Source organism: Balaenoptera musculus, chromosome 6 (genome assembly GCF_009873245.2).
Source record: "Balaenoptera musculus isolate JJ_BM4_2016_0621 chromosome 6, mBalMus1.pri.v3, whole genome shotgun sequence".
Taxonomy (NCBI): domain Eukaryota; kingdom Metazoa; phylum Chordata; class Mammalia; order Artiodactyla; family Balaenopteridae; genus Balaenoptera; species Balaenoptera musculus.
The window spans coordinates 23,884,924-23,907,502 of NC_045790.1; the positions used below are offsets into that span (position 1 = coordinate 23,884,924).

At 38.8% G+C, this 22,579-nt stretch overlaps 1 protein-coding gene across 1 annotated transcript in view; it reads right to left on the bottom strand.

Annotated features, from left to right (window-relative positions):
• Positions 1-1,792: 1,792 nt before the first annotated feature.
• The window catches only part of LPL (lipoprotein lipase), a 29,966-nt gene continuing 9,179 nt past the window's right edge, over positions 1,793-22,579 (bottom strand). The window contains exons 3-10 of the mRNA XM_036855941.1: positions 20,620-20,799; positions 19,194-19,305; positions 18,189-18,422; positions 16,755-16,997; positions 14,677-14,797; positions 13,761-13,943; positions 5,924-6,028; positions 1,793-3,774 (exon numbers count right to left, since the gene is read on the bottom strand). Coding sequence (XP_036711836.1) covers position 3,774; positions 5,924-6,028; positions 13,761-13,943; positions 14,677-14,797; positions 16,755-16,997; positions 18,189-18,422; positions 19,194-19,305; positions 20,620-20,799 — 1,179 coding nt within the window. The 3' untranslated portion in view covers positions 1,793-3,773. The remainder of the gene's footprint in view (positions 3,775-5,923; positions 6,029-13,760; positions 13,944-14,676; positions 14,798-16,754; positions 16,998-18,188; positions 18,423-19,193; positions 19,306-20,619; positions 20,800-22,579) is intronic.

Below are 22,579 nucleotides of genomic sequence, written 5' to 3' on the forward strand. Positions count from 1 at the left end.
TTGAACTACCAAGGCAAAACCCTTTTGTGTATTCTACTTGATAACTCACTAATTATGAGGTTTTTCTAGTCTGCAAATTGGAGACAGGCACTATCTTATTTCTGTGTGAGCTACATAGGCACTATTTTCTCTATTCCTTTTGGATTGTTCTTTCCTGAACCTTTGGTAGTTCATTATCTCCACCCCCCCACACACATATATATACAGTGATCAGTACTCAGCCAAAGACTCAAGGGGGACCGTCAGCTGAACTCGAGTTCATTATGAAATGATTACTATGATAAGTCTAGTAATCATCTGTTCTCATACAAAGTTACTACAATATCATTGATTGTATTCCTTAATCATTTGGCACTTAAAGAGTGGAAATGAGAACAATCAGGTACAGATACTGCATTTCTGAAGTTAAGTGGGCACAGTTTGAATGCTAATAAGGTAGGTTAGAGGCTTGGGTTATCCCAGAAGTAGCTGATAAGCATACCTTATTGGATGGTGTCATTCAGATATAATAATTCTGTGTTCCAAAAGACTTTCTCTAATGAACAAAACAGAGGCTGTGTCTAGAACATTAGTAACTAACTGTCTAAATTTCTTAAGAGGTCATTACAGATTTTATAAAACCATACTTATTTTAGTTTAAGTTAACTAGAAAAACAAAATGTATAATCCATAACACTTTAAATAAAGAACGTGTGGGCCAAGAAGTCAAACTAATCGCAAGCTATTCTGAGTCCCAGAAGGGCAATCCCTGCTCTAGAAATTGATGCAGGAGTACTAAGAAGTACTGATTGTTCTAAGAACCAATCCTTACTTAGTTACATGGATGGACTGTACGTTGTTCTTTTTTTTTAATTAATTAATTAATTTATTTATTATTTTTGGCTGTGTTGGGTCTTCATTGCTGCACACGGTCCTTCTCTATTTGCAGCGAGAGGGGGCTACTTTTTTTTGCAGTGCACGGGCTTCTCACTGCGGTGGCTTCTCTTGTTGAGGAGCAAGGGCTCTAGGCACACGGGCTCAGTAGTTGTGGCTTGTGGTCTCTAAAGCGCAGGCTCAGTAGTTGTGGTGCATGGGCTTAGTTGCTGCGCGGCATATGGGATCTTCCCAGACCAGGGTTCGAACCAATTTCCCCTGCATTGGCAGGCAGATTCTTAAGCACTGAGCTACCAGGGAAGTCCCTTTTTTTTTAAGTCTTTACTGAATTTTGTTACAATATTGCTTCTGTTTTATGTTTTGGTTTTTTGGCCGCGAGGCATGTGGGATCTTAGCTCCCTGACCAGGGATCAAACCCGCATTCCCTGCATTGGAAGGTGAAGTCTTAACCACTGGACTACCAGGGAAGACCCTGTATGTTGTTCTTTCTCATTATCAAGACAAAGAAAAAGGATAAAAATGCACCCTCTCATCCCAAATAATTCATTTTATTGCACACATGCCACTGACTTTGTAGCTAATGATCAGACCTCAGAAATAGAAACACTATTCCAGAAAATGGTGAAAGATATTTTTATATTAATCTAACATTTTACTTGTGAAAAAGTATCTGGCAGGCAAGGAAAGTCCTGTGTATTTTTTAGGAAAAATTCTGTATCATTTTTCTCTATAATTTAAAGGATCTCTAAGGGTTTGTACACATGTAAATATAAAAAATATATAATATGCACTGTAATTTTTAGAAGCTATATTATTTACTAAACATAGGATTACTCAGTAAAAATTTGCTCAATGAATCTGCCCTAAGAATAAATTTCTTTTTGGAGGGGTTTAAATGATACAAAATAATGACTTAGTATTGTAATAAAATTTCATCAATTTTATTAAAAGCAGATTCCATTTCTTCACATAGTTAAGTAAGTTTTGTGTTTTTTTAAAGCCCATTTTATTGTATTACTTCATAAGAGTAAGTTGGCTCAGTGAGACTGTCACTGATAAAGACATGTACAAAGTTAGCACCAAACAGCTATAAATGCAGATAGCCACAATGACCTTTCCAATATGTACAAACTCCCTTTACACATACACACACATATTTACAGCTAATAAATAACATTTAAAGCCAAAGCATTGCTGATATATATAGTGAAGTCTGTAGAAGCCAGAGTTCCCAGGGCCATATACTGATTTGATTCATATTTTCTTAAGTTGATGCACCCTTGCGCAAAACCCAAATCCAGAGAATTAATGAATTAACAATAAAGGGGGATGCCAACAACTTGTCGCACAACATTTTATTTTTAGAGAGAATTCATTCCAAGCTGGCTGATGTCAATCACAACATTCGTCCTATTTTGTACAGGCAAAACCATATTTCTCAGATGAAGGGCTTAAGTTCTGGCACCACTGGAACAATTTCTACTCCAATATGTTCCAATACATCTCTTGATCATTTACCTTCCAAGCCACGCTGAGGAATAATCATACATGTGGGGCTTCATACGTGAATATGTGTTCAGACACCCACACACATTCACAGTTTGGATTCCCAGCAATAGCCTCTGAGATATTTGACTTCTTTATCATTTTATAATAATATATAGAAAAGCATTCTGAAAATATGAGATCTAGTTTATAAATAATTGTTCACTCACTCTTGACTAGTTGTTAAAAACAACAACAACTCTCATGATATTCCATGTGATTATAACAATGGAGGATCCTTTTAACTGCCCACGATGGTTTTAAGCACTGCCTATGAATATATCCTGTAATTCTTCTATTTCTTTACTTAGTAAAAACAATCTTTGTCTAAAATTTGTAAGAGTTTGCATGATGCAAAATTTGACCTTGAACACATATTTTCTTATTAAAATTAGGGAAGAAAGAGACATGCTCAAAGTCTGACTGAAGCATGGCTGAAATAAGCCTAAAATTAAATAGTAACTGTCGTATATTAAAGGACTTCAAATCAATGAATATAATTTTGAAAATCTGATAATAAAATTATGGTTTCATTTTCTTTCTCTGTAGTTAAAATTATGTGTCAGCTGATGATAACAGGCTCATTTTAAACGCCTATCCAGGGAAATTTGTTAAAATATAATCTTGAGACAAAGCAAGAAAAGGAAGGGGAAAGACTAAGCAATAAACAGTAAAGCCTATTAAGATTTAATTGATCTCAATATTATATGTCCTTTAATTTGTAACTTATTTATGATGCAACCAACCGCAGGGAGTATTTAAAGCATTAGTGCTTTATCAACTCTATTCTCCATTCCTCTCTCCAAGTCACTAGTTCCTGGTTAACTCCTGGGCTACATCCCAATGGCAAGAGGAGAATCATTCCAAGAAAGTAGGTATTTTGACTGATAAGTAAATGGGTCCAACTCATGCCACAAAAAATCACTTTCTATTTTAGACTTGGAGAAAACTTTGAAAAGGTTGTCAGTCTAGAAAATGCAGAATTCCAATTAAAATGTGAGGTTCTAATCAATTTTAGGCTACGGCTAAACTTATTACATGAAGAGGTCTGATTATTTTACCATAAGCCCAAACAATTATTTCTTTCTCAAAGGACAGAAGGCAGTGCTTTTCATATCTGCTATTTTTTAATGTTGAAAGATGTGCTATTTGGCCACTCTACTCCTCAAATTGAATTAGCCACTTTTCAGTATTTGAGACTGTTTCCTAAAATAACTAACAAGGCTATAGAGCTGGGATTAATACTCAGGAAAATCCATCTTTAACCACCCAAAGCACCGGGCGTCTTTTGTAAAAGTTACTTCATTCTTCATAGAATTCATAGGCTGTTCTTTCTTCTGTAGATTTGCCCAGTTTCTGAGAGAAAACAGAGGAAGAACGGCAATTTATTACCTGCTTAGTGTTTTATAACCCTCCCCCCCTCCCCCCCACTACTTTCACGGTGAAAAAGTAGTCACCTGGAAGTTCAGAACAAAGGTTGTGAGAATAAACTGAATCAGAGGAAGTGGCAGGCTCATAGGAATAAAAGACACTCTAATATTTACTTAGCCATGTCCTGATAAGGAGTAACATTTTCAGAAGACTGAACCAAATGATTTCAAAATTTAGGAAGATTTCTTACTTCTAAAACTTGTTAAATAAAATACCTATTTTTTTCTTTTCTTGAGACTTCTAAAGAGTTATATCAGAAAGTGAGAGAAAGAGACGCTTTTATTTGATTGATTAATTTAGTCACAGAGGCAACAAACTGCAGAGGGTTATTAGTCTGATTCATAATTACCTCCTAGATAAAGATCAGATGTAAAAAAAAAAAAAAGCTCTCTAAATGTCTGTTGTTCCAGTAGTCTTATAATCAGATGAGGAATGTATTGTAACTATCTCAGAGAAAGTCTTATAACTTATATAAATAATATGACCAATATGACCAGAAATACTTTACAAACAGCTGGAGTTATTTCCTAATTTTTCGAGTTTTGTTTTAAAATTCACATTATATATTTAGAGTTGTGGATGATTTGGAGAGAATGTATGCAGAGGTGTGTTTGTGTATGTTTATGTGTAACGTAAAAGCAATGTATAAAACTTCATATAGGAGTCTCTTTCAAAGAGTTAAAGCAAATGTGAAATTGCCTCAGATTTGTGATGAGGAAAAGCAAAGCAATGAATCTCTTGGTAGAAGTCTCCACTTAGATAAAAATTTAGTTATTCTCCCTGGCTCAATACCAGTAGCTATTCTCCATTTCAAGTTTATCTTGAGTGCTCTTACGTTAATGTTTTCAGTCCAGGTGGCTTCAGCTTGTCACTCAAAGCACATATGTCATAATGCCATTATGTAAAAAAATCAAAGAATATAAATATTACATGTGCATAGAGAAAATCTGAAGGGATACAAATTAAAATGTTAGTTGGGGGTTGTCCCTGGGTGATAGTTACAATGGTTTTATTATCTTTTTGCCTATTTTTGCTAATCTATTCAAAATCCATAATTATCCGTGGATAAACCATCTTATAAAATGGAAATTAAAAATAATAGAGATATTCCACATAGGGTCTTTAATATGCTCTTTTTGATTAGAAGATTCTTATTCTGTACTTTGGTCTATAAATGTAACTGGGAGAGGACAAACCGAAAGCAATTGGCTTTTCTATTTCCAGATGATGCTGTGACCAGCCTTTCCCATTGTTTCTTGTGTCACTGGCTTCTATGATATGATCTAAGCTTTCCCCCTTTATACCTATAAACCATCAGCACTTGGCTTCTGGCAGGGGAATGAGTGGAGGAATGAAAGTGGCATACTTTGGGAATTCAGGAGGGGATGGGGAAGGTCACATGTTCAGTCTCTACTTAGTACTGACACTCTGGAATGATTCAGCTGACAGCTGCCATGTGGATTAGCCTTAAAGGTCAGGTAGAAAAGAGCCAGGCCGTTGTTTTGAGATGGAAAAGAGAACCATCTCCTAAAGTCTAAGTCCACTAGCTTTCCGTCTCTGGGGGTTTTGAGATGGACGCTTGGTGGCTGCCCCTTTGGCTCTCTGTCCTGGAATCCGCTGCCACTTGGAGAATCAAGAAGGACTCGGGCTGCAGCTGATGTTTTGCTCCCCTGGGAACGTCCTGGGAGGAGCTGCACCCACAGCCGCAATCACGGCTACTAACTTGTGTTGTATCCCCTGCACACAGGGTCTGTAAAGGGGGCAGTACAGGAAAAAGCAGAAGTGAAGATTTTGTGGTAGTTCAAGATGTAAAATAAAATCTAAAAATTGCACCTGGGGTGAAGGTCAGAGCTGGCAGAAAGAACAGACAGAAAAAGAAAATAGAGGAAGTACTGCCAAAAGCAAATGCACTGGTCTAACGTGTATGCAGGAGGCCTGAGAAAGGCCACCCAAAGGCTCTGATCGCAAGACTCAATCCAAGCCTTTAGTTCAGGGGTGAAGGACAATGCACGAAGCAACATCCCTCAGAGAGCAAGTTCAAGATACCCAGAGAGCCTTAGCCCATGATGCTCACCAGCCAGACTTTCTATTCAGAGACTTGTCATGGCATTTCACAAATATCACAGGTGACTTTCCTTTCTGCAGATGAGACATTTTCTCCCTGGAGCAGAAGATCACCCTGTGGAAGAAAATGGACGTGAACACACCGTATTGGAACAATACCTGTTTATACTCAGCCCACTCAGGTCAGCAACACATCCAGATCAGAGGGTTATCTGAGGGCTTAACCCACTGTCCGGCGGTAAAGCTAGTTCATCAGTACAGACAGGCACACAGACAGCCTGGAGCAGGCTTAAAATCACAAGATTTTCACCAAAAAATGATAAAAGATCAACTTTACCACTTCTTAGTGTCTGCATTAGGGAATTCACAAACTAGCCTTCAACTGGCCCTGCTGGAGAAACAAATACTCTGTATAGCCTCTCCATTCACAACCTCTTTTTCTCCCCCTTTGGTTATAAAAGAAAATGACAAAAGAGAAATACATTATCAACCCTTATTTATTTATTCATTCATTCATTCATTGGTCACGCCTCGTGGCTTAGGGGATCTTAGTTCCCCAGCCAGAGATTGAACCCAGGCCCTCCACAGTGAAAGCACTGAGTCCTAACCACTGGACCACCAGGGAATTCCTTATCAATCCTAATTTAAAAAGTCATTTTATTTACAATAATAGTATACTACAGTTTGCAAAATCCCTGTACATTTAGTATAAAACTTTAAAATCTTATGGGGCTCTCTATGCAATTCATTTTATCTATGTGGAGTGGGGTTGGGAAGAGAGGATGAGAGATTATCTTGGAATCTTGTCCTTCTTGAGGAGGTTAGTTTTAATCTTTGAATGTCCAAGTGGCATCTCTGAGGTTCTCTGCATAACTGTTTTGTGCTTGCAAGAATCAGTGCTAAATGAGAAGCTGAGATTCTTGACTTCTAATCTCAACTCTCACTCAATGACTGCGGCAATTCAGAGTTTAGGTTTTCTTCCCATGAAATGCAGAAATACCATTACTTCCCTAGTATGACAATAAAATAACACTCCTAAAAAATGATTGATAGGTGTAATTATCTAGGTAATGTAGTTGTAAAGACAAAGCTTACTAAAGTTTCACCTGAACACTGGAGGCTTCATAAATACTATTTCTAGGTAATAACATTAGAGTGAATGAAAATGAATGAAGAGGGGCAGAGTCGAGAGGGGCAGAGTCGAGACGGCGCACTAGGAGGACACGGAATTCACGTCTCCTCACAACTAGGGCACCTACCAGGCACCGGTGGGGGACCATGGACATGTGAGGGGACGGGAGGAGCCCCCAGTGACCAGGTAGGACACAGAGAATGGGGGGAGTGAAGGGGGATGAGAAGTGGAGGCAGGATGGGACTGGCGCCCCTGAGGGGCGGCTGGGAGAGAGGAAGGGATCCCATGCCGGAAGGGGGAAATTGGGGAACCACTGGGGGGCAGAGGATCAAAAGGGAGCATGGCCAGGTTTCCCCTGCCCACTTGGACCCCCAGGAACCTGCTGAGATCCCGGGCCTGATCCTTTACCCACTGAGGCCCCCTCCAGCCATGCTGGTCCTGAGGGAGTGGGAGGGTGAGAAGGGGGAGCAAAAGCAAAGGCCGGACCTCCGACACCCCTGAGGGATGGCTGGGGGAGGGGAGGAGTTCCTACACCAGCGGACCCACCCACGGTTAGGGGTCCAGCAGGGAAAGGGGGAGACCCTGGGGGAGACGGTGGTCGTGGAACGTGAAGGAACGGAAGGGAACGCGGCCAGTGCTTTCCCTGTCCACTTAGGCACTGGGAAGCCTGTTGGGCTCAGGGGCCTAATCCTCTGCCCTTGGAGCCTCCCTCCTGCCGGGCAGAACCCAAGCCCCACCCCTACACCCCCAACCAGGGCCCTACCCCTACACTCCGCAGAGGTAGAGGTGTTCTCTACCTCTGAAGTTCTCTACACTTCAGCAGAGGCCCTCCTTCCAACGTGCTGCCTCTCCCCTTCTGCGCACGTCCTAGGCAGAGGCCCTGCCCCACGCTTGAACGTCACCCCGCCTAGGTCCTACCCCACGCTCAAGCGTCACTCCCCCACCTGCCTAGGTACCGCCCTACCCAAAACCTTGTCCCTGCCTAAGTTCCACCCCCTGCCTAAATTCCACCCCCATAGCCAAGGCTTTTTTTTTTTTCTGTGTGCTTTTATTTTACCTTGTTGCAGTTGTTTCAATTATAGTTTTATTTTTCCTAATATATTTTTTATCTTTCTAATTTGATTTTGTTTTTATCCTTTGATATGGTACTGCTACTTTTTTTCTTTCTGATTTCTTTTTTTTTTTTAACCACACCACAAAGCTTGTAAGATCTTGGTTCCCAGGCTGGAGGTCAGGCCCGAGCTCCTGTGGTGGGAGCTCCAAGTCCAAACCGCTGGACTAACAGAGAACCTCAGACCCCAGGGAATATTGATTGGAGTGAGGCCTCCCAGAGGTCCTCATCTCAGCAACAAGACCCGGCTCTATCCAACTGCCTGCAAACTCCAGTGCTGGACGTCTCAGGCCAAACAACCGGTAAGACAGGAATACAGCACCACCCATCAAAAAGAGAGAGAGAGAAAAAAAAGAAATGACAAAAAAATATGTTACAGAAGAAGGAGCAAGGTAAAAACCTATAAGAACAAATAAATGAAGATGAAATAGGCAATCTGCCTGAAAAAGAATTCAGAGTAATGATAGTAAAGATGATCCAAAATCTTGGAAACAGAATGGAGAAAATACAAGAAACATTTAACAAGGATCTAGAAGACGTAAAGAGCAAAGAGTGATGAACAACACAATAAACCCGAAGAGAAACACACCAAGACACATATTAATGAAACCATCAAAAATTAAATACAAAGAAAAAATATTAAAAGCAGCAAGGGTTGGGTTTCCCTGGTGGTGCAGTGGTTGAGAATCTGCCTGCCAATGCAGGGGACACGGGTTTGAGCTCTGGTCTGGGAAGATCCCACATGCCGCGGAGCAACTGGGCCAGTGAGCCACAACTACTGAGCCTGCGCGTCTGGAGCCTGTGCTCCGCAACAAGAGAGGCTGTGATAGTGAGAGGCCAGCGCACTGCAATGAAGAGTGGCCCCCATTCACCGCAACTAGAGAAAGCCCTCGCACAGAAACGAAGACCCAACACAGCTAAAAATAAATATATAAATAAATAAATTTATTTTAAAAAAAAGTCTGAAAATTAATGAAACATTCATTTCTTCCTAGTTTAAAAAAAAAAAAAAGCAGCAAGGGTTAGTGTTAACATACAAGGCAATCCCCATAAGGTTAACAGCTGATTTTTCAGCAGAAACTCTGCAAGCCAGAAGGGAGTGGCAGGACATATTTAAAGTGATGAAAGGGAAAAACCTACAACCAAGATTATTCTACCCAGCAAGGATCTCATCCAGATTCGACAGAGAAATTAAAACTTTTACAGACAAGCACAAGTTAAGAGAATTCAGCACCACCAAACCAGCTTTACCACAAATGCTAAAGGAACTTCTCTAGGCAGGAAACACAAGAGAAGGAAAAGACCTACAAAAACAAACCCAAAACAATTAAGAAAATGGTAATAGGAACATACATATCGATAATTACCTTAAATGTAAATGGATTAAATGCTCCAACCAAAAGACAAAGATTGGCTGAATGGATACAAAAACAAAACCTGTATACATACTGTCTACAAGACACCCACTTCAGATGTAGGGACACATACAGACTGAAAGTGAGAAGATGGAAAAAGATATTCCATGCAAAAGAAAATCAAAAGAAAGCTGGAGTAGCAATTCTCATATCAGACAAAATAGACTTTATAACAAAGACTATTACAAGAGACAAAGAATGATGAAGGGATCAATCCAAGAAGAACATATAACAATTATAAATATTTATGCACCCAACATCGGAGCACCTTAATACATAAGCAAATGCTAAAAACCATGAAAGGAGAAATCGATAGTAACACAATAATAGTAGGGGACTTTAACACCCCACTTTCACCAATGGACAGATCATCCAAAATGAAAATAAATAAGGAAAAACAAGATTTAAATGACACATTAAGCAAGATGGACTTAATTGATATTTATAGGACATTCCATCCAAAAACAACAGAATACACTTTCTTCTCAAGTGCTCATGCAACATTCTCCAGGCTAGACCATATTTTGGGTCAAAAATCAAGCCTTGGTAAATTTAAGAAAATTGAAATCGTATCAAGTATCTTTTCCGACCACAATGCTATGAGACTAGATATCAATTACAGGAAAAAAACTGTAAAAAATACAAACACATGGAGGCTAAACAATACGCTACTAAATAACCAAGAGATCACTGAAGAAATCAAAGAGGAAATCAAAAAATACCTAGAAACAAATGACAATGAAAACACAACAACCCAAAACCCATGGAATGCAGCAAAAGCAGTTCTGAGGGAAGTTTATAGCAATACAATCCTACCTCAAGAAACAAGAAACATCTCAAATAAACAACCTAACCTTACACCTAAAGCAATTAGAGAAAGAAGAACAAAAAACCCCAAAGTTAGCAGAAGGAAAGAAATCATAAAAATCAGATCAGAGATAAATGAAAAAGAAATGAAGGAAACAGTAACAAAGATCAATAAAACTAAAAGCTGGTTCTTTGAGAAGATAAACAAAATTGATAACCCATTAGCCAGACTCCTCAAGAAAAAAAGGGAGAAGACTCAAATCCATAGAATTAGAAATGAAAAAGGAGAAGTAACAACTGACACTGCAGAAATACAAAAGATCATGAGACATTACTAAAAGCAACTCTATGCCAATAAAATGTACAACCTGGAAGAAATGGACAAATTCTTAGAAAAGCACAACCTTCCGAGACTGAACCCAGAAGAAATAGAAAATATAAACAGACCAATCACAAGCACTGAAATTGAAACTGTGATTAAAAATCTGCCAACAAACAAAAGCCCAGGACCAGATGGTTTCACAGGCGAATTCTATCAAACATTTAGGGAAGAGCTAACACCTATCCTTCTCAAATTCTTCCAAAATATAGCAGAGGGAGGAACACTCCCAAACTCATTCTGTGAGGCCACCATCGCCCTGATACCAAAAACACACAAAGATGTCACAAAAAAAGAAAACTACAGGCCAATATCTCTGATCAACATAGATGCAAAAATCCTCAACAAAATACTAGCAAACAAAATCCAATAGCACATTAAAAGGATCATACAACATGATCAACTGGGGTTTTTCCCAGGAATGCAAGAATTCTTCAACATACGCATATCAATCAATGTGATACACCATATTAACAAATTGAAGAATAAAAACCATATGAACATCTCAATAGATGCAGAAAAAGCTTTTGACAAAATTCAACACTCATTTATGATAAAAACCCTCCAGAAAGTAGGGATAGAGGGAACTTACCTCAACATAATAAAGGCCATATATGACAAACCCACAGCCAACATCATTCTCAATGGTGAAAAACTGAAACCATTTCCTCTAAGATCAGGAACAAGACAAGGTTGCCCACTCTCACCACTATTATTCAACATAGTTTTGGAAGTTTTAGCCACAGCAATCAGAGAAGAAAAAGAAATAAAACGAATCCGAATCGGAAAAGAATAAGTAAAGCTGTCCCTGTTTGCAGGTAACATGATACTATACATAGAGAATCCTAAAGATGCTCCCAGAAAACTACTAGAGCTATTCAATGAATTTGGTCAAGTAGCACAATACAAAATTAATGCACAGAAATCTCTGGCATTCCTATACACTAATGATGAAAAATCTGAAAGAGAAATTAAGGAAACACTCCCATTTACCATTGCAACAAAAAGAATAAAATACCTAGGAATAAACCTACCTAAGGAGTCAAAAGACCTGTCTGCAGAAAACTATAAGACACTGATGGAAGAAATTAAAGATGATACAAACAGATGGAGAGATATACCATGTTCTTGAATTGGAAGAATCAAAATTGTGAAAATGACTATACTACCCAAAGCAATCTACAGATTCAATGCAATGCCTATCAAACTGCCAATGGCATTTTTCACAGAGCTAGAACAAGAAATTTTGCAATTTGTATGGAAACACAAAAGACCCCGAATAGCCAAAGCAATTTTGAGAAAGAAAAACGGAGCTGGAGGACTCAGGCTCCCAGACTTCTGACTGTACTACAAAGCTATAGTAATCAAGACAGTATGGTACTGGCACCAAAACAGAAATATAGATCAATGGAACAGGATAGAAAGCCCAGAGATAAACCCATGCATAAATGGTCACCTTATCTTTGATAAAGGAGGCAAGAGTATACAATGGAGGAAAGACTACCTCTTCTATAAGTGGTGCTGGGAAAACTGGACAGCTACATGGAAAAGAATGAAATTAGAACACTCCCTAACACCATACACAAAAATAAACTCAAAATGGATTTGAGACCTAAATGTAAGACCGGACACCATAAAACTCTTAGAGGAAAACATAGGCAGAACACTCCATGACATAAATCACAGCAAGATCCTTTTTGACCCACCTCCTAGAGAAATGGAAATAAAAACAAAAATAAACAATTGAGACCTAATGAAACTTAAAAGCTTTTGCACAGCAAAGGAAACCATAAACAAGACCAAAAGACAACCCTCAAAATGGGAGATATTTGCAAATGAAGCAACTGACAAAGGATTAATCTCCCAAATGTACAAGCAGCTCATGCAGCTCAATATCAAAAAAACAAACAACCCAATCCAAAAGTGGGCAGCAGACCTAAATAGACATTTCTCCAAAGAAGATATACAGATTGCCAACAAACACATGAAAAGATGCTCAATATCACTAATCATTAGAGAAACGCAAATGAAAACTACAATGAGGTTCACCTCACACTGGTCAGAATGGCCATCATCAGAACATCTACAAACAGTAAATGCTGGAGAGGGTGTGGAGAAAAGGAAACCCTCTTGCACTGTTGGTGGGAATGTAAATTGATACAGCCACCATGGATAACAGTATGGAGGTTCCTTCAAAACTAAAACTAGAAGTACTATATGACACAGCAGTCCCACTACTGGGCATATACCCTGAGAAAACCATAATTCAAAAACAGTCATGTACCACAATGTTCACTGAAGCACTATTTACAATAGCCAGGACATGGAAGCAACCTAAGTGTCCATTGACAGATGAATGGAGAAAGATGTGGTACATATATACAATGGAATATTACTCAACCATAAAAAGAAACGAAATTGAGTTATTTGTAATGAGGTGGATGGACCTAGAGTCTGTCATACAGAGTGAAGCAAGTCAGAAAGAGGAAAACAAATACCGTATGCTAACACATATATATGGAATCTAAAAAAAAAAAAGAAAAAAAAATGGTTCTGAAGAACCTAGGGGCAGGACAGGAATAAAGACACAGATGTAGAGAATAGACTTGAGGACACGGGGAGGGGGAAGGGTAAGTTGGAAGGAAGTGAGAGAGTAACATTAACATATATACACTACCAAATGTAATATAGTTAGCTAGTGGGAAGCAGCCGCATAGCACAGGGAGATCAGCTCGGCGCTTTGCGACCACCTAGAGGGGTAGGATAAGGAGGGTGGGAGGGAGACACAAGAGGGAGGGGATATGGGGATATATGTATGCATATAGCTGATTCACTTAGTTATACAGAAGAAACTAACACAACATTGTAAAGTAATTATACTCCAATAAAGATGTTAAAGGAAAAGAGAAAAAAAAACATGTGAGCTACCTTTGTAGGCTAGAGATGAAAGCAAAATGACCATTAAAAAAAAAAAAAAGAATGGAGAAAAATAAATTTAATTACTTTTTTTGAGTCTCTCCTGCCTTTACTCTGATCTTCTCAATAGCAAAGCCGGGACTGCTCCACCAGTTGGACCAGCTGAAGTATGAATCGCTGATCCATTTGAGTTTCAACATTAGCAATTCTCCAATATCCACCTCAGTGTAAATTAGAAAGGAGTATGTTTTATTTGTGGAAACTTCAGGCCTGAATAAAAAATCAACATATTTGGTTAGTTCTGGAAAGCAGGGTTTTTTTTTTTTTTTTTTCCTTTTTCTTCCTCCTAAGATATAAATAGCTTTACTGTTCAGGAAATATTTTTCAAATGGAAAAAATGTCCAACAAAATACGCAAGATGCATGTCAATGGCATTTAGTGTATTATAAACGATATCTACACTAATGTGGACCTTTAATGTATTCCAACTTTTATCCTAACAATATGAACTATGTAATATAATTCTTAAGAGAAAAAAGTTCATAAGTCCACCATTTAGAGATATTATTTTCATTTTCATATATTCCCTTTCAATTTGTATTGATATGTGAACATGTCCTTTGTTACAGTCATAGTGTACATAATACAATTCTCTATTCTTTCTTTGTTCACTTCATGTTTTATCTTTCACTTTTTGCCATGTTTTACCTAGTTTTCTATAATTACAGTTCTTAGAGGCTAGATTGATTTTATTGATTTGTTAAACCACAATTCACTTAGCCATTGCCTCAGTTTTGGACACTTGCTTTGCTTCTAATTTATGCTACTATATGTACCACTGCAATGAACATCTTTTGCCATATAGCTGTTTTAAAAATTTTCTGTTAAATATGTGTTTTTCTAGGTGTCCTACGCCTCTTCTGTTCCTCAGACCAATGGTTAGAGCAGGTAGCAGCGCCATGATAAACCCACGTGCTGGAGGTCATGTTCCATAGCTACTCACAGGGTGAAGGGGATGTTCTCACTCTCGGCCACAGTGCCGTACAGAGAGATCTCGAAGGCCTGGTTGGTGTGTGTATTACTCTCAGTCCCAGAAAAATGTATCTTTACTTGGTAATGGAAGACTGTAGAGAGAAAAGCAGAACAACCTCTGATCAGTCTTTATGGAAACACTACAGCCCAAATAAGCAGGCAATTCTGAACGACAGACAGTATCTTACTAATGATCAACAGCAAGTGCTCATACATGACTATAATTATGTGTGGCTTGGAAAGATTTCTTCATGTCTGTACAGTGCTCACTACTAGAAAATTCAGAATTTGAATTCTACTCCCTTGCATTAAAGTGTGGTTGCAGTGGATAGGAAGAATCCAGGTGTATCTGAATTGCTAAAGCCGACCCAGAAAGTAGTCAACTTTGATGGGGTACTAGGAAGATCAAACCAAGAGGCCAAAATTCCCATGAAGCTTTCTCTATGAACTCCACCTTTCCTTGGCTGTTTTGTCCCTTAGCATCTGGAACAAGCATATTTGGTATTTTTTACTGTCACTGTATGTGACCGTGTTTCTTCATGTTTCTTGGGTATGTCTGACCTCCCTACCCTGTATGTAGGCTCCTTCAGTTCAGAGGGTCACGTGTACCTTCTATTCCACTGTCTAGCACACAGTCAGTAAATAATAGGCTCACAATAACATTATTTCATTAAATCACTAGTGAGGCTGTAAAGACAGCCAGTTCCTAAAGTGTTCTGTATTAGGGAGAGCCTCCAGAAGCAGGTACTTAAACTTCCACACCTCCTCCTACTCTCCCCATCTCTACTAAAAACCCTGAGTAGATGGGACGTGGGAGAGGTTAAGGGATAGGAAAGGCAGCAGGCTTGCAACACAGCTGTAAAGGATGAAGAGAAACAGTTTGGGTTAAATGGAGGCCTTGCAGGCATCGCCACAGACCAGAGCAAGGGAAGTCTGACTCCTGAAGTGTCCCCGGAGGACACTGAGGCAGGATGCTGAGGGTGAGTGAGCCCTGCACAGTTCTTCAGAAGATTATGGTCTCCTGTATACCTGACACACACTTCCCCATTCTGAAAAGTCAAGGAAACTAAGGATTCCCTCATTGCTTAAAAGGTTTCCTTGAATTATAGATGCTCCAAACCTCTGGACCACCAAATGCACCTCTAGATTCTAACAAACCACCTTAAAAATGGGTGCCTCTATCAGATATATTTTACCCTGGGAAACCGTTCTTCAATGTCATCTCTTCCCTCATACTTCCACCTGGACTCCACATAAACTAGCCTTTCTGATATTAGTCCCTCTCGCTAGATTTATCTGATTATCTCCTCTTCCTGTCTCCCTTCAATTCCTGCAGGTCTTGCTCTGAACAAGCTGCCAAGTTTGAAATTCAACTGTGAACAAATTCATGGCAAAATGGGAATATCTTAGAAAGTTTGGTATAGACTTCCCTTCCAGGAATAGTTATATTTTCAAATACAGGTGGTTCTTGCCTTCACTGAAAGCAGACTTTAGGAGTTTGCAAACTTCTTCTACAAAGGGCCAGATAGTAAATATTTTAGGCTTTGTGGGACCAAATAGTCTCTGTCCCAACTACTCAGCTCTGCTGTGGAGGTATGAAAACAGCCTTAGTCAGTACGGAAATGAATTAGTGTGGCTATATTCTAATAAAACTTTATTTACAAAAGCAGGTGGTGGGCTGGATTTGGCCCATGAGCCATAGTTTGCTGACCCTGGATGAATGGTTTCAGGTTAACTTGGAGCCTGGTGCTAATGCAGTGGCCCATGCTAATGGTCACAAGTACAAAGGATGGTGGCAAGCAGGGCTGCTGCATAGGGCAGTGCAGTTGTGCCCTGGGCCTTACTGGCAATGGGAATTAGGAGCTTCAGTAAAATGGATTAGTACAACTCCTTCTCTACCAACAGAAACACAAGTGAGGGATCGGAGTTTAGCAACATCATTTTATCATCTCTGTTGCAATGGACAGAATCAGGACATGTGATGAAACAAGCATGATAAGAAAAGTAGGATCAAATCAATTTTCCTATTTACAACAGTCTCCAGCCTACCTTTGTAGGGCATCTGAGAACGAGTCTTCAGGTACATTTTGCTGCTTCTTTTGGCTCTGACTTTATTGACCTCATAACCCAAGTTGTTGCAACGGTTCTTTCTGCAACTCAGGCAGAGCCCTTTTTCAAAGGCTTCCCTGGAATTGCACCGGTAGGCCTTACTTGGACTTTCTTCGTTCAACAGAGAGTCAATGAAGAGATGAATGGAACGCTCGTGGGAGCACTTCACTAGCTGGTCCACATCTGGGGAAAAAGAGACACAAAGAACATTTCAACTCTGTGACAGTCCACAATGAGTGTTTCGTCTTGCATGTCTAAAATAGTTGAGGTGTGGTGTTAGAATAAAATGACCCCCTTGATTGTAGGTCCTATTTAAGGAGGTACTCTTGGCAGCAGCTTCTCACCTACCCCCAAAAGTGCCAAAGTTGAAAATTTATAGGGAACTTTTGATGTTTTTGCTGTCTCAATTTGTGAATATGTTTATGAAGCTATAATAAGAGACATCCAAGATAGAAGTTGATTTCCCCCAGTTTATCACAACTTTCTCTTATAGTGAAAGCATATAATACTTCTAAATGCTTCTAGAAACCACATCATAAAGGGCAGGCATAATTGTTAAATTAATAGTATTTTATCATAGATATTGATACTATGTATAATTGGGGGGTGTGTCACTGCTAATGATTTTTACATTAAATGAATTATAGAAATAATCAGCAATGTCATAAATGTGCAGCTATTACCATAAGCTTTATAACAATTGAAATTAGTAACATTATGTTGTAAATTCTATAATGTATGCCCAAAACACCTGAGCATACTGACTACAGGTAGGCCCCATTGTCCACAAGGTATGCAAAGGTCCCTTAAAACAAATCATAAAATTAACACAGCTAACATGATTATTAAAGTAAATATTAAAAACTAATATTAAATTGTATTTTCTTCTTAAAAATTTGGAATATTTATTCTTAGGGAATGGTGATTTGTTTCTGATTTGTACATCTCTTTAAAAGGCTGACAAAAGAAATTTGGACTAATTAACATGTCCTTTACTTTTAGTAAAATTCAAAATAACTCTACTTGTTTTGCAACTGTATTCAAAGTTTAACGTGTGGCCAGATAACACTTTCAAAGGCAGTGCAGTTCTCTTGTCTAAATCTCACCATTTTTTTTTTCCTTTTATTACTGCAAGTGCAGTAGTTTACAATATAAGTGTAGTTTACAATATAATATAAGATGAAATGTCTGTCTGACCACAGGAAGTACTGAGGCTCTGAGGTGGTCATGCTGAATGTGACAGACTTCTTCAAAATCATATCTTTGCTAAATGTGTATATTCAAACTACGTACTTGTGGAGAATGGGTAGGACACTTGGTCAGTAACAGTTAAGGCAAAAACTTACATTTAATTAACTTCTAAATTATATTTACCTCCAAGGCCTCTCTCTGCAATCACACGGATAGCTTCAGCAATGTTACATCCTGGTTGGAAAGTGCCTCCATTAGGATAAATGTCAACATGTCCTACTGGTTTCTGGATTCCAATACTTCGGCCAGGTGACCCTCTGGTGAATGTATGTAAGACGTCTACAAAATCTGCATCATCCGGAGAAAGGCGACCTGGGGCTTCTGCATACTCAAAGTTAGGTCCAGCTGGATCTAGGCCTTAGTGGGAAAACAAAAAGTCCTCAGAGATTTTTAAATTGCCATTAGTTTTAGTCTCCTCCAGTATCACCTTATCATTCCATTGCTCATCATTTGAATGTAAATGGCAGCCACATAGATTCTTATTAGCACCTCCTATTCTATAGTGATTGGATTTTTAAATTACTGAGATTCATAAAATCAGCTTAACTCCTTCTCAAATAAAATTTGAGTTTCTCAAACTAGCCATTAAATAACAATTTTCACTCAGGATGACTTGATTCCCTTTTGTATCAATAAATTATTTCTGAGCCTGGTTAGAAGGCCTTTAAATAGTGCTGGGCTCTTTCTTCCTCTCTACACAGGCCAAACAACCAATTGCTATTGGCCCAGATGACAAGACTCCTTTTTCCAAATGGCCTCTGGTGTTGGTCCTTTTTCATTTTTCCCAGTATTGATGTGAGAGGCGACATATGTGTGTGCAATAAACTATCAAAGCACAGAGCAGAGGGAGGAGGGAAATGGGTTTCTCAGAGACACCACGGGGCTCTCTGTGCTTAACTCTGCACCATTTCTCTTCTACTGCCATTAGACGGTAAGTTCATGAGAGCAAGCGTCTGTATTTTATCTTACTCCAGAAAAAGAGCCCTCCCATGAGATAACCACATGGCCAGGCGTACCCAGAAGACTACCACTCACATATGGTTGTTTGACAAACAGTCTGATTCTCTTTCGGAAAACGACAGGCATCTCAAGTCTTTTGTTATAAGAAAAATGGCACTGCTTTCTTACCGGTAATTCTGTTGACCTTCTTATTGGTCAGACTTCCTGCAATGCCAGCAACATGGGCTCCAAGGCTGTATCCCAAGAGATGCACATTGTCCAGAGGATAATTAAATTCATCCTTTGGAAGAGGAAAAGAAAAAGGTGTTTGATATTTTACAGTTCTTGGCAAAACATCAATGCTAAAAGAAATAAAATAAAAGTTTAACAGTATTCCCGCCAAATAAATAAAATATATTGTTTTGAAAATATAGGCAATACTGAAAATTAATTCTACTTATTTTAATTTCCTGTTACAGATGAGAGGAACATATACAATAGTGTTGAGATTTTCTCTTTCCTTAATAACATATTTAAATTAGAAAGTTTTCCCATACATCTGAAATAGAAATGTATGGAAACGTGAATTTCCATACATCTGAAAATATATGTATATGTGTATATTTACATATAGATATTTGTATATATATTGAAGAGATACATACATATACAAATATGTATTTAACTCATTATTCTCTACTCTAAATACCCTGCATCACTTTATTCTTTCAGGTTAGCCAAGCAGTGACTTAAAATCAGAAAATATTACAGGGGAAGGGACCACAGACACATAGAGTCCAGCCTCCTCATTCAACAGATGAGAAGTCTGAGGTCCAGGAAGGTGATCTGATTTGTCCAAATTCACTCTCCTGGTTAGCAAAAGAGTCAAGAAAAGAACTTTTATCTTTTAATGAGCAGCCAATAAACAGTTTATTTTTTACCTCCAAGCATCTGACTTAAATAATTTGGTCCTGTGAGAATATTAGCTTCCTTTCAACCCCGAGATACTTTCCAAAGGTAATTTTCAGAGAATGGCCTCAGAGAGTCAGAGGGAGTAAAACTCCTCACTCTCAGCACCTCATATCCTACAGACTTTTCCTGCCATTTTTCCCTAGTTCATCTCCATCACTCCCCTAACCCTCAACAAAAATCTGGATCCTTAATCCACACTAAGGAATAAGTACTATTAATATTTTTCTCAAAGAGATTGGTATTCTAACAGGTCAAACCCTGGATAAAATTTCCATGTGCCAGCCAACTGGTAGGCAAGGATTTGGCTGAACATGACATCTTCCCTCTGCCCTGAAATAACAAGCTTTTGTCCATTCTGCCCATTTAGTTCTTGGTCTCAGCAAATCCATTCACCATGAAAATATCAAAGGACAGGGCAGGGCAGGGCAGGGCAGGACTACTACGCCTTATGGGCTTTATAGCATTATCATTCTTATCATAGTGATGCTTTTAGCCGGAAAATAATGTCCAGGCTTATTCTGAAGATATGAGTTGACCCAGAAAATATCTATATCTAAGTGAAAAAGAGCAACGACCAGTCGTTAATTCAGCTGTAGCCAGGAGATCTGTTTTGGACATACAAGGCTCCTTCCCCCAGTCTTACCGCCATCCAGTTGATAAACTTGGCCACGTCCTGTCCCACCAGCTTGGTGTACCCCGCAGACACAGGATAATGCTGCTGGGCCCGTGACAGCCAGTCTACCACGATTACGTTGGAGTCCGGTTCCCTCTTGTACAAGGCAGCCACGAGTTTTGGCACCCAACTCTCATACATTCCTGTCACCTGAAGAGGATGATACCAGCATTCTTAAAATATCCACCTACAACTTGTTATAGATATGTCAGCCCAATACACCTACATTAAATGGTAAAAAGAAACAAACCCACAGGAAGCCCATTGGCTCAGACACAAAAATCAAACCACAAGAGTATTCAGAGTCTTCTGCCTGACCCTTCTGAGGCAAATTTGTGTACCCCAAAGAAGGACTGTGTTGAGCTCAGGAATGGCAGACTGAGGTTTACCAAAGCTTTCAATTTTAAAAGCATATTTTATAAATTCAGTAAAACTTCAATAATTTATAGTATTAAAAGGAAAGATCAATCTGAATAAGTTAAAAATTTGCAGCAGAATTACAGATGATTTTAAAAGAAATTTAGTTTAAATACTTTCAATTAGGCTAATAAATTAATTTGGGAGATGTGAATGTCCTTTATTCTTATAAAGGGTCATTTACGTACAACATTTGATGTGATAATGAAAACAATAGTTTTAAACATGCTAATCTATTCCAACAGAAGGTAACTTTGTTTAGCAATCTCTTAATACATAAGAAAATGATTAGTTTCAGTTCAGACTTTTTCACAATTCTCTCAAAGTCTTGATTATCACAGTGCAAATTAATGTGGCTTAATAATTGCATTTCCCAAATTATTAGATTGGTCCTGTTTTGGAGATAAGCAGACTGCCAACTGTAATTCTTTGCTTCTTGTTGATAAAGGCCCCCAAATTCAAAGTCAAAAGACTTATGCTATTAAAGAAGAGACATTGGACATCTTTGCAAAGATGCTTACTTTAAAATAATCGAAACACATTAAAAAACTGCAGATGATAAAATTCCATGCCACCCTGCCAAGAGCCTGTACACAGCAACAATCTACTTTAAATCCGCAAATCTATCCACTCCTAATATTACCTGAGAGCAGATCATACTGTAGCCATAGTAAAGGTTACTCAACTATGTACTCAACAGAGAAAGATTCTGAAATCCATGTTTAAGGCAGCTTTTAAGGGGAAGCTTGTAAAACCTATATTCTTCTTAGAGTAATGCCAATGGACAAAAATAAGGCTCTTGAATTCCCAAACCAAGGGACTTCATTTAAAACTTTGATCTTAGATGGTGTGTTCTTTTAAATCTATGCTTCCATTTTGTTTAGTCTATTTTCTAGGCTAAAACATTAAAACATGAGCTCTCTCTTCACTCCTGACACTAACTGCATGATTTTTCACCAAATTGTTGTGCTCTGTGCAAGGAAAAAGCAAGCTTGGGACTCAGGAGATCTTGGTTCCAATCCCAGCTCTTCCACTGATTACTTCTATGAACACAGGCGCTGTATTAACCTTACTAGGCTACCTATAAAACAAAGGGGTCAGAATCAGATGATCCGGAAGTTACTCTCCACCTCCAAAATTTCTTCTTGTGACCATTTTGGTTCCCAATCTACTTGCAGTGATAAAATGCCAGCTCTATAATCTATTTCCAGCATGAGGAGAAAACAAAAAAGAAAAGGCACATAGGTGATGTGAGCCCATTAGGAACATGTTTAAGTCTTCTTTGAACATGTCTCAGTGAGGCTGCTTCAAGCCTGGGTCTTTGGAGGAACCAGCTGGAATGCCCACCCAGCAAAAAACCCTAAGGAATTGGTCCTGCCTCCCTTTCTCCTCTCTTAGAGGTTGCAGGCTGGCCACCCTTTGCAGCTGCCTTTTGAGACAGGATGATGTCATTTCTTCAGAATGCAATGTTAATCACTCCTTTCAGCCAGGGGTGAGGATCTCCAACACCACA